This window comes from Gopherus flavomarginatus, chromosome 7, assembly GCF_025201925.1.
Source record: "Gopherus flavomarginatus isolate rGopFla2 chromosome 7, rGopFla2.mat.asm, whole genome shotgun sequence".
Taxonomy (NCBI): Eukaryota; Metazoa; Chordata; order Testudines; family Testudinidae; genus Gopherus; species Gopherus flavomarginatus.
Window position 1 is genome coordinate 54,988,234 of NC_066623.1, and position 12,544 is coordinate 55,000,777.

A 12,544-nucleotide genomic window follows, 5' to 3' on the forward strand; every position below is an offset into this window, starting at 1 on the left:
CACTCCCTCAAGCTGGAACCCGCCTCCCCGTCATGGGGATTTTTCTGCAGCCTCTGGGTCAGGGGCGCCGGAGTCAGCGTGCCTAGCGCCAGGCTGGTCTGAGTGCCCGGCCGGCCCGCGGCTTCCCCCTCAGCCTGCGGGGCGTGCGGAGCCGGGCCTGGCGAGTGCTGAGTCCTCCCCCCCCCCGGCCCTGGCGCGTGCCGAGCTCCTGGCCCCGCTGTAGATAAGCCCCGGGCAGCCCCTCGCCCAAAGGCTGGGAGCCTTCCCCAGAGCCCTGTCCTGGGGGGCCCGGCCCGCGAGCGCTCCTCAGAGTGCCGCGCTGATGCCATTGTTAGCGGGCAGGTGCTTCCCGGGACCCGCCCAGCTGGCAGGCAGCGCGGAGAGCCCCCGGGCTGTCGCAACCCAGGAGAGCCCAGTGCTGCCTTAGGTACGTGCATGGCCCCCGTCAGCTGAGCGCCTCCCAATGTCACTAGTCTCACTTCATAGGTGGGGAACCCAGGCACAGAGGGGCTACGTGACTTGCACAAGAGAGCCTGTGCAAATCAGAGGTCTCCTGAGTCCGGAGCAAGCCATTGGCCCATGCTTCCTCCTCAAGGACTGAATGCCTTATTAGTCCCCAGCTTATCTTGGGTGAAAATCAGGGACACGTTTCCACCGTGATGCAGTCTTGGAAATAGATGACAAATACCCAGTGCATAGTCCTTCAGTGAGGGATTTTCCCTACTTTACATTTTGTATTGAACAGTCTAATTTTAAGTGTCCGGAACAATGTGGCTTCTTGAACTTCTGTTAAGAGACTCCCCCAAAGTCTTTCAGCATAATTTTTCGCTTTCCTAATTTCATCCCATTACTTCTACATGTATCCCCTTTAGTTCTCTCTTAGTGGCCATGGAATAGGGTGACCAGACAGCAAGTGTGAAAAATCGGGATGGGGTGGGGGGTAATATGTGCCTATATAAGACAAAGCCCCAAATATTGGGACTGTCACTATAAAATCGGGACATCTGGTCACCCTACCGTGGAATAACTATTTATTTATGCTTCTTTTTATGAACCAATCCCTCCAGCTCCCTAGTCATTTTTGTTGATTTCTCTAAATTTCCTCCAGTTTTGTCAATATCTTTTTGGTAATTTGTTCTTCAAAAAAATACTCTATTTCAGGTATGATCACGTTAAGAGCTGTAGCCTACCTTGCTGTGAAATGATTACCGTGTACATTTTTACTGGCCTTTCTACAGCTGTGTCCTTTTGCAAACTTGTATCTAATTTGCTCTTATTTTCTATCTTTTTTCCAAGTTTTTCTTTCTTTTAGATAGGGTTTTGGATTATTATTCTCCAGGTGTGTTAGTCTGCATTTTTTTTAATTGAATCTCACGTTGTTGGTTTATTTCTATATATTTACCCTCATTAAGGGCCTGACTCAAAGGCCACTGAAGTCAATGTCAAAGTGGATTAAGTGGGGTTTGATTCAGACCTTAGGTTCCTTTTCATTATTTTCTTTGTGATCACTGGTATTCACAGTTCCTTCCACCTCAATGTCATCTGTGATATCATGCTCTTTACTGTCTCCTCGAGATCATTAATGAGGGTATTAAATAAGACTGGACCCAACACTGACTTGTTAAAATCCTCCCCGTAGCTCAATACATTGCTATTACCCTTTGTTTATGGTCCTTCAGCCATTTTTCAGTCCACATGACAGAGTTCCTATTCAAGCCAATTTGAAGTAATTTCAAGAGTGATTCATAAGATGGTATCACATGCTTTAGTAAAAGTCAAATATAGTGCATCTACTTCATCCACTAGCTATGGGATAGATCGGGGTTGGCAGCCTTTCAGAAGTCGTGTGCCGAGTCTTCATTTATTCACTCCGATTTAAGGTTTCATGTGCCAGTAATACAGTTTAATATTTTAAGAACGTCTCTTTCTACAAGTCTATAATATATAACTAAACTATTGTTGTATGTAAAGTAAATAAGGTTTTTAAAATGTTTAAGAAGCTTCATTTAAAATTAAATTAAAATGCAGAGGACCCCGGACTGGTGGCCAGGACCCCGGCAGTGTGAGTGCCACCTTCGGCATGCGTGCCATAGGTTGCCTAACCCTGGGCTAGATTTTGACTTGAAATATGCACTAGCACAGGGGCATAAGGGGGAGACTCCCCTTTCACCCTGCAGAAGCTACCTGGAACTTAAGTGGGCAAAAGTAAACAGGTACTGTGGTGCCCATTTACTCATTCTTTGGAGTTAGTGAGCAGAGAAGAATAGGGAATATTGGAGCCTTGAGTCTGCCTCCCCATGTGCTGGTCAGCACATCTGAGCCAGTGAGGGATAAGGAAGTGTTATAATATGCTGCTGGCATAGGCTACCAGTAGATTACTACCCTTCTGCAAGAGGGGAACCAAGAGAAGGTGGTGCTTCCAAGAGATATCTCTGAGTCACCTTTCCTCCTGAGGCTGCTTCTGGAGTCATGCAGTTTATGCACTGATGCTCGCCCAGGACTGTCTGAAAGTACAATCTAGCCCTTTGGATCTGGAGGTTCCACCGTCCTTACTCATGCTGTCTGATAGGCCCACTGAAATCATTTCTACTACTTGCAGAGTCTGGTACTTCACACCATGAGTAAGGGTAGCAGAATCTGGCCCTAAATAAGGCCAGGTCTACATTATGGGTGCTTTAGTGGCCTAGGGCTTGTCTACACTTGAAACACTACAGCAGCACAGCTGCAGTGTTTCAGTGTTGACACTACCACCTGCACCAATGGGAAGGATTCTCTCACCAGCATAGGTAATCAGCTTCCCTGAGAGGTGGCACACTGGGTTGACAAAATTCTTCTGTTGACCTGGCGCTGTCTACACCAGGGTTTAAGTCGGCTTAACTACGTTGCTCAGGTGTGGATTTTTCATATCCATGAGGTATTTTTAGTGTAGACCAGGCCATACATAGTTACAGTGCCATAGCTATGCCTTGGTAACCCCATAGCATAAATGCAAACTGCAGTGATGGAAGGGATTTTTCCATCATTGTAGGAACTCATCCTTCCTGAATGAAGGTAGGTAGGACAACGGAAGCATTCTTCCATCCACCTAACTGCGTCTACATTGAGGGTTATGTGATGGGTTTTTCACATCCCTGAGCACTGTAGTTATGTTGGCCTAAGTTGCAAGCATAGACTAGGCCTAATACTGTTGTGGGCTGGGCAGAATATTATTGAAACTGATGCATGAAGCAGCAGTCCTTCATTCAGAATAAATGTTAGAAACAATAGGGGCATCAAACCAGAATACAAGCACACACATGTGAGTCTGCTCAGGACTTAGAATGATGTGGGCGGAGGGTTCTTGTTGGGTATTGTTGTGTGGAGTTATGTGTGTGGGAGAGAGAAGGGAACGGGGAGAAACACCAGAGAAGGCAGCAAGGAAGCTCCAGAGTCCAGACACGGGTGACCTGAACAAGCACAGTGCATGGCCGTGAGAAAAGCCTAGAAAGAGTTTTCAAGGTGGGTGCTGCCAAAAAGAATCTTGAAGCTGTGAGCAAAGCTGTTGTTTGATTCCTGCTGTGTCTGGGAAACATGACTTTGTACATTCTTTGTAAATAAACAGGATTACATCAAAGAAATACCCGACCCCATCCTAGTGGAAAAAATCTGTAGGGCCCCAAACTTTGGCCAACCACTCATGTCAAAAGGGGTAACAATACTATCAAAACAAAGGCATCAAAGTTTATGCCAGATTGTGGCCCATCCTACAAAAGGGAGTAAGGGAGCAAAAAGTACTCCCTTGCTTCCCTGCACTAGCTTCCTATTTTCAAGGGGCTGTCCCTCTGCACATTTGGACAGGAAGAGATGGGGAGTAGGTAACCTTAGCACCACTGCTTAGTGTTGGGGGATGTATAGGTATAAAGCTGGGGCAGGGTATGTTTCCCCCCCTCACCTGGAGCTGAGGGGACTAGTAGGCACATTGACCAAGATCCTCAAAGGTAATTAGATGCCTAACTCCATTTGAAATCAATTGGAATCAGACAGTTAAATACTTAGAGGATCTCAAGTCTTGGCCATTTTGATTTCCTCAGTCACAATCTACTTCTTGATGTGTTCATAGGGCAACACAATGCACTGGCCCATATGTGGGGCCTGTGCAAAGCCACAATTGACCCCTTTTGATTTGCAATATCTGTGCTTTATAACTCCACCTGTTTATTGAAAATGTTCAGGTTTTTTCCCTCTTAATATTTGTTCCATTATTCTCATAAGAATAAATGTTAAATTTAAGGGATCCTTTCATTTTTTGAACACTGCTATTACATTTGCTTTCATCCAGTCTTTCAATACCTCCCCCTTTGTCAAGATTTTTCAAAACTGTATAATCAGTTCATTTGCTGATCCCGTTAATACTCAACAATGCAGATCATCAAGACTGGCTGATATTCTATAATTGAATTTTATAAATATTCCATTACCTGCTCTTTATCGTTAGTCTTCATGGGTCTTCCTTCCCCTCATTACTGCACATGTGGGAAGGTGCACCATGAGCCATCCTATGAAACCTAAGATACTGCTAAAGCAGTGGTTCCCAAACTTTAACAACCCCTGAAGCCCTTTAACTAAAATGTCAAGTCTCACAAAACACCTCCTAAAAATGAATGTTTCCAGGGATTTTCTCCGTTACCTGAGTATAAATTATAAAAGCAGCGATCTTGGAAATATAAAATTTGTTTTTATGATGTGCTTATTACACACTATTTATTATTAATTATTGATCATTACAGTATTTTTATTACATTATGAAAACAGCAACACTCTTCCAGGATCTCACTTTCATAGCTTGTATCACTTTGAATAAGCCTGTTATAAGACAAGGCTCCTGTGTTTCATCAAGGAGTATCAGATGTGAAACAGAATGCAGTATTTGAGAAGCCAACTCAAATCGTTCCTCCTACACAAGCATTCAGGTGTTGAGCAGTCCAGCAAATAATGCATGTTAAAACAAAGCTTAAACTTTTTCTTCATAATTTTAATAACAATACTAGCTGTGTATTTAATTTTAAAAACAGCAAAAAATATCCACCTTTTCCATTTCTTATAAGGAGTCTTGAAGTTTAAATCTCCTCAGTCTTATAGATATGCTTGCTTTGATCTGCTTAGCTCCTGGAAGTCCAGGGGTGCTGGGCTGCTGGCCCCATGCTGTCCTGGGTCCCTAGGGACAGCTCTGTCTGCCATTAGGAACTTTTTTTCCCTGAGAACTCCCTGTAACATTTCACGAACCTCAGTTTGGACACCACTGTGCTAAAGGGAGGATACTGGACTTGTTGACTCACTTAAGGTTGATCCAAAACTCATTGAGGTCAATGGAAAAACTGGTTGACTTCAATGATCTTTGGATCAGACTTGTAAAGAGTTTAGACACATGGGTATAAAACAACAAAATGAGGTTCAGATTGGAGAAATGCAACCTAATACACCTGGGGAAAAATAATCCAAAATAACAATCTTTAATGGGATGGAGAAGCATAAAAAATCAATTGTGACAGATATTGCAACTGCATGCATTATCTTTGGGGACCATATTGTATTACAGCTTATGTATTACTGTACACCTACCGCAGATAGGTTACCATGGCTCCTTCAGGAACCAAAAACAATGGGGGGTATTAAGATGAATCACTCAGATTGTAACATCTCTAAAGAGGTAGCACCCTTGGGGGAGGCTTGCATATATGGTTCCAACTGGGTTCTCCAGAAACCAACAGACAAAGAAGGGGCTTTTGTATGAAAAGGCTGCATTTAAACTGACTCAGGGCATTCCTTCTGATCCAGCAAACAGACAGGACCTTCTGTCCAACAGGGGCCCAAACCTTGTGGAAGGGTGGGAAAGACTTTGGCCGACTAGGATCCCATAAGACTGACAGATGAGCTTTAGTAAGCTTTTAGCCTGTGTATAGGAAATTGTATTGTTTTTTATGTGTAGCACAAACTGGTACCTGAACTTGATTCACTTCCATTTTACCATTCTGGACTGTTTTTGAAAGTTGAAGTAGTGTCTTGCCTATCATGTCCATTACAAAGCATTTAGTCCTTGATCCTCAAGATATTTAGGCACCTAACTTCCATTGATTTCAATGGCAGTTAGGTACCTAAATACCGTTGAGGATTTGGATCTTAATTTTTGGGGAAATACAAAATATATATTTTCTATGAGAAAAGGAGCTCTTGTTACACTGGGCAGGTCTACATTTAAAATGCTGCAGCTACTATACCAACAGGACAGGTTCTCCCATCCATGTAGTTGATCCACCTCCACAATAGGCAGTAGCTATGTCAATGGGAGAAGCTCTCCTATCAACAGAGCGCTGCATACATCGGGTTAGGTAGGCATCACTGTGTCGCTCAGGGATGTGGATTTTTCACACTCCTGAGCAATGTAGTTACACCAGTGTAAGTCTGTAGTGAAGACCTGGCCTTGCTTACATATGCTTTTTTAAGACAAAGGGGATACTGAAAGATAACTTTAGACTGGGATAGAGTCTTTATTCTGATATGCCATAGGTAATATTTCTGTATTTTGTAACATAAGCTTTGTGCTGGCTTGGCCTAGTTTTTCATAGTATCCTAACAAGACAGGATCCTATCTTTTTATTCATGGTTTTCTCAATTGCTTTTATATGCCAAAAAATCCCTGTTTTTAAGACAGGGATTGGACTATGGCTACTAATAGGTGATGAAAATCAATGATGGGCATCTGGGAGAGAAACTGAACTCTGACCTCAGAGAAGGTAGAATCTGGTGCAGATCTGTGTGGGCACAAGGAGAGCAAAATGACCTGAAGATACTATGAATAGTTACAGAGATGGCTACAATGGGAGAAATGCAGCTAAGACTCAGATCCTCAAATGTATTTAGGTGCCAATGGAAGTTAGACTCTTAAATACCTTTGAGGATCTAGGCCTAAATAATGCCCAGAGCACTGAAGTGCTGTGGCACTGTTGTATTATTTGTTACAAACTTTTGATGGTTCCTTGTGCCTGGCACTGTGCCCCCAATCACATCTTTAAAGTTGGTAAAGGGTCATGGGAGTCCCATTGGAAATCACCGTTGCAGGAATCTCTCATTTGTTTCTCTGCCTATAGCACTTACTTACTTGGCACTAGCAGAAGTAGAGCACAACTGGTGCTGAGGTGGGACCCTCTGACATTACAGGAGACACTCTGCAGGGATGTGGGGACAGGAGAGATGGCACTGATGAACAGATGACTCCAGTTCCTCTCAATGCTTCCTTCTCTCACAATTTGTATCCTGAGTGGTCAGTGCTGGAATTTGGGCCCTGACCATGCTTAAGTTTATTAGTGTGTGTAAAGTTACATGCATACATTATGCACATAAGTGCTTGGATCAGGGCTATGGGGGGATAGGGTGATGAACCTAGGATGGGTGACATTTGAGTTCCCACCATGAGCAATACGGTGGTTCAACCCAAGTGGCATTCCAGTGGAAGCTGATTTGAATCTCTGGAAATGGCTTGGGGAAATTCATAGCTAAAAGGGCTGCTCTAAACTGATTTCGGGTAAAGAATGAATTCATCAAATGCATTCAGTGCAAAATCAGGGTGTCCTCCCTGGGCAGCCTCCCCTGGAAATGAAAGGGGCCCAGCCCTGGGGTGAAGCGAGCAAAGTAGGATAATTGGAAGATTTGGAGCCTCAAAGGCATAACACAACTCACAGTGCTGTCAACCTGGAGCAGACGGCCTCGGTGCTAGAGAGAGTTAACTGAGTACAGGTGTTGTAGGAGGCGTTTCCGGAGACGTTCCGCTTTGTCCTCCGTCCTCAGCAGGAGCTGGAGGAGGCAGTGGGCGGAAGGATGCTGGGTCTCTGCGGCTCCAGAGCCCCAGCCAGTTTGCAAACCCAAGCATCAGCCGGGGTGGTGGGAGCATGTGCAGCTGTAGCAGGCACCTGGCAGGGAGCCGTACGCTGGGGATGTGAACCAGGCGGGGAGGAAGGCCTTTCCTTGACTCATCAGATAAATCCAGCCCCCCCAAGGCGCCTGGTGAGCCGGAGACTGAGCGGCGGCAGCGGCAGCAGCAGCATGGCAGGGGACAGCGAGCAGAGCCTGCAGGAGCACGAGCAGCCCGGCAGTGGGGAGCCCTTCCTGATCGGGGTCAGCGGCGGCACAGCCAGCGGCAAGGTGAGTGGGGGACAGCGGAGCCGGGGGTAGCTGGTCCCCGCGTCGGTGCACGGGGAGCCCAGCGCAGCAGACACATGGCTGCGGCTTGTGCTGGCGGCGGCGGCTGGGTGCCAGCCGAGACCCTGCTGAAGAGCCCCCGGCCCCCTCCGGGCTGTAGGAACACGTGTGCGCGGGGAAGTGGGGGCGTGTTGTTGCCGCGATGGGGTACGTCTCCTAGGGAGGCGTTGGGCTGGAGGGAGGCCGCTCGTGTCCCCCTCCTGCACTGGGATCGCTCCGGCCGGCTGCGGGGAGGCAGGGCGGCTGCTGACTGGCAGCGTGGCTTCGTAGCACATTGTCTGGCCGCCGCCAACCCGCCCGCCGTGGGGAGTGAGCTCGGCTCTGCTGTGTGGGTGCCTCCGCTTTCCGCAAAGCGGCTGCTTCCTGCCTTGTGTTGTCTCTCTGCCCGACACAAAGGCCTGATCCCCGGGCAGGTGGCACTCAGCGGCTTCGGCGGGCTCTCTCCTGATTGACACCCCTGCCGGCCCCAAGGGGAGCAGGTGTCTGTGTGGCAGTTGTACCGGGGTGAGGGAATCGACACAGATGGGTCCTGCTGGCTTTTGTGCTCCTGTAAACATCTCTCTGAACGGTTACCCTGTTTCTAACCCCTTGCTCCTTCCCCCCCCTTTCTGCATTGGTGGTGACGCTGCTCCCTGCCGGGGTGACTCAGTGCTGCACGGATGGCTGGGCTGAATGGGGGTCAGATAAGTGTCTTGTTCCCCAGTCTCTCCTGGGGCTGCCCAGCTTCCAGGGCCAGTGCAAGGATGTTTCGTGCCTTAGGCCAAACTTCCACCTTGCGCCCTCTGTGCCCCGAGCCCCCCCTGCGGCAGCTCTCCCCCTGCACACTGAGGCATTCTCCCCCCCCCCCCCCCAGCTCATCCCTGCTCCGTCTCCACCCAGAGCAGCCGTCACTGCTTCACTTCTCCCGCCTCCTAGGCTTGCAGCACCGCAGGCCCGGCAGGCTAGAGAAGAGAAGCGGCCATGGCATGCAGAGGGAGGAGGCAGAGCAGAGGTGAGCTGGGGCGGGGAGTTCTCCTGTGCTTGCCGCCCCTTCCTCCACTTGCTGCAGGCGGCCCTCAGACAACTCTCTTATCAGAGGGTAGCGCTGCAAAAGAGTAGCTGTTGAATATAACTTTAGTATTTTTTCCATGACTGAACTTGTCCACTTTTAATAAAGTGAGATGAGCAGCTATTCCGAACTGTTTTCTTTATTCATTATTAATAAATTTCCCCAGATCCCAGTTGTCTATGCCCATTGTACAAGCACTCCTAGAAAAGCTTGTCCTAGGATTTTATACCTATCGCTTAGAGAAAGGCGTTTAGAGTCTCACTTTCTTCTCCACATTAATGTTAAACTTGTCAGTCTAATCAATAACAGATAACAGCTTTAAAGCAAAACCAGTTTCATTCTGTCAGCAGACACCCTCCCCTCCCCACTTGACTCATGCTCTGGCCCTGTTTAGCTCCTTGCAGGACTGGAGCTGTAATTATTGCACACTAGTTTTTATGTGTGTGGCTCTGTCTGTGTACTACACCATCCCCAGAGTCCTCTGGTAACTTCAGTGGTTTTACAATTGTGCTTTCCTTTAATGTGTATGAAAGACTCAGCCATAAGGGAAACAGTGAAACTGGCTATACACAGACAATAACATGGATGGAGGAGGGAAAGGACAAATATTTGCCTCTCTCTAATCCATTACTATTCCAGTAATCTGAAGTGTTGCTTAGAATGATGGTGAGTAACAGATTTTTTTTTTTTTCTTTCCAGAAAGATGTGTGTCTGATGGGAGGGCATGGGGGTGTTTGGTTGACCCAGATTGGTAGCAGGTGTTGGAATCCTACTGGGAGATGCTGACTCATAATGGCAGATGTGACTCTCTAACTCCACCCTGGTGTAAGGGAGTGTAGGAGAGTTCCTCTGGACACAGAACTGGGGCTAGGGGAAAACTCTGGGAACTGCCAAGCTTTAGGGAGATACCTTGGGCTGAGGTTTATGGCAAGTTAGTTGTTTGAATTACCAGTAGAGGCAAACCCCAGCAAAGTGCTGCTCTAGGTACATTTTGTCTTTCTGTTCAGAGGAGGGATGGAATTTCTTCCAGCGTATGGTGTCGGTTTAAAAAGTGTTCCAGGTGAACATGCTCATGTTCATAGGTGAGAATGCACCTGAGATCTTCCTCGTTACAGGGGCACTAAATGCCTGGTTGCAGCTGGAGGAGCATAGGGCTATGTGCATTTAGTTTTTTTCTAAAGATTAATTTAAAAATACCAGGCCTTCATAGCAGCAATGGGAGTGGCCTTTATCTGTTCTTTTGCTTGTTGAAAACACACATGTGCCTGCTCCCACATGAAAAAATCCATAGACAGTGCAGGGTGTGTGTGGAAATCTCTATCTGGGAACCAATGCTGAATTGTTCTTGCACTAAAAGTTTTCTGGTGACTCAAGTATTCTCGGCTCATGTGAGGCCTTTAGTGCATGGGCCTAGCTCTGTATAGCTGTCTCAGTAACACTGTGTCTGTCGCTGCTGAAGTGCTGTGTCTCGGAGCAGTCTATTGAACCCACAAGGTAAGGCCAGGGATTACAGTCCAATAGGGCGCAGTTGTTCTCCACTTCAAAGTGAAACCTGCTCAGCAGCAGTAGTAAGCTCTCCTGTAAAACAGGGAAGAGGTTCTTTATTGGCAAGGTGGTGTACTGATGGCTTTTCCTTTCTCAGCTTTGATTTCCCCTCTGCAATGATTGCTTGCTGCCAAAACACACACACACTGCAATGCTACCTTTTAAAAGGAACTCAACAGATTGATGCAGACTTCATAGCCAGCTCTCTTGTAGTCTGTTCTTAACTTGCTATGCTCAAGCAGAAGCAGCAGGGAGAGTTTATTGGTGCTTGTGCTTCTAATATCCCAAACTGGTGTATTATAGTTAATGTGGCTCATGATGCAGCAAAGTGAGAACGTACTTGATGGCAGAGGTAAGGCAAGGTGTGTATGCAGCTGTGACAACATAGATCTGCCCAGCTGGTTCCTGGCAAGGCCTCCAATTTTGGTGATATTCTTGATTGCCTTAATAGAAGGCAAATGGGTCCTTGGAAGAACAAAGAATGCTGTACATCTATGGACCACACTGAGCCCAGGCAAGGGGTTCCCTGCAGCAGAGCAAGTAAGTTTTCTTGAATGTCCTGTGGCTAGAAGTATGGCTGACTATCAGTTCTTAAGGTCCACATGTGCTGGCCCTGGTTAGAAGCAGAGAGGATCGGGGGTGGTGTGGGAAGGGAAGAGAGAGACATTTTCCTATTCCAAAGCTGCAAATCCATCTAACTCTCAGCAAAACTGTGGCCCGTTGTAACACACTTGGTTGGCAACACACCAGAGTGAAGATAACAGCGGATGCTTTCCTCGCAATGGCGCGCATGCAAAAAAGCCCCTCCTGCTGTTATTGAGTCAGAGATGGGTAAAACTCTTGCTAGTGGCCACACTGACACTTTTTTCCCTAAACTACTTAATTTAACTTTAGGAGAAACAAATACATATGCATGTATACACATCCAGATAAATGCAGCTGTGTGACTGGGGCTGAGGGTCAGCACCTAGGGTTGATGCCTGGGGTCTGTGCCAGCTGCTGCTACACAGCCAGAGCTAGGAATCTGTCCTAGGCCAACACCTGCCCAAGCCTGCTGCTGTGTGACCAGGACAGGGGGTCGGTGTCCAAGGCCAGCACCTGCCAGAGCCTGGGGTTGGTGCCTGCTGCTGCATGACCTGGACTGGGAATCTGTACTCAGGGCTGGTATCTGGGGATGGGTGCCCAAGGCCAGCACCTGCTGGAACCCAGGGTCGACAGTCAGGGCTGGGGGTCAGAGTGCGGGGCCGGGGATTGGCTGATGCTGAGTTTGGGCCTGGCGCTTGGGGTCTGTGCCTGCTGCCCCAGGGCTAGGGTTCAGCATCCAGAGACGGCACCCGCCAGAGCCCAAATCCTGTGCTGGGGATCTGCACCCAGGGCCGGCAGTGGCTGGAGCTCAAGGTCAGCGCCTGGAGCCAGCACTCCTAGTCAGTGACTAGAGCTGGGGGTCAGAGTACACGGATGGGGGTCAGCAGCCACTAGTGGGATTAGGGGTCAGCACCACATGGTCAGAGCCAGGGACTGGAGCCTGCTGCTGTGCAGCCAGGGCTTGGAGTCTGCAGCCCCAAGGTTGGAGCCCTCGTCTGCCACCCAACCACCCCAAGTCTCTGCCACCCAACCACCCAGGACTGAAGTCTGAGCCCAGTTAAGCCCTCCCCCAGGTAGAGAACTCGCCTTGCTCCTTCAGCATTATGCCACACCTGCAGAGGTGAAAGTAAGTAG

At 47.8% G+C, this 12,544-nt stretch overlaps 1 protein-coding gene across 4 annotated transcripts in view; it reads left to right on the forward strand.

Annotated features, from left to right (window-relative positions):
• Positions 1 to 185: 185 nt before the first annotated feature.
• Positions 186 to 12,544, forward strand: part of UCK2 (uridine-cytidine kinase 2) — a 44,648-nt gene continuing 32,289 nt past the window's right edge. Inside the window, exons 1-3 of one of the 4 annotated variants that reach the window (XM_050963348.1) lie at positions 186 to 427; positions 7,125 to 7,285; positions 8,011 to 8,175. In XM_050963348.1, the coding sequence (XP_050819305.1) occupies positions 8,077 to 8,175 (99 nt within the window). In that variant the 5' untranslated portion in view covers positions 186 to 427; positions 7,125 to 7,285; positions 8,011 to 8,076. Of the gene's footprint in view, positions 428 to 7,124; positions 7,286 to 7,759; positions 8,176 to 12,544 lie in introns of those variants that run through there. The other 3 variants (XM_050963347.1, XM_050963349.1, XM_050963346.1) reach the window with 3 other exon arrangements.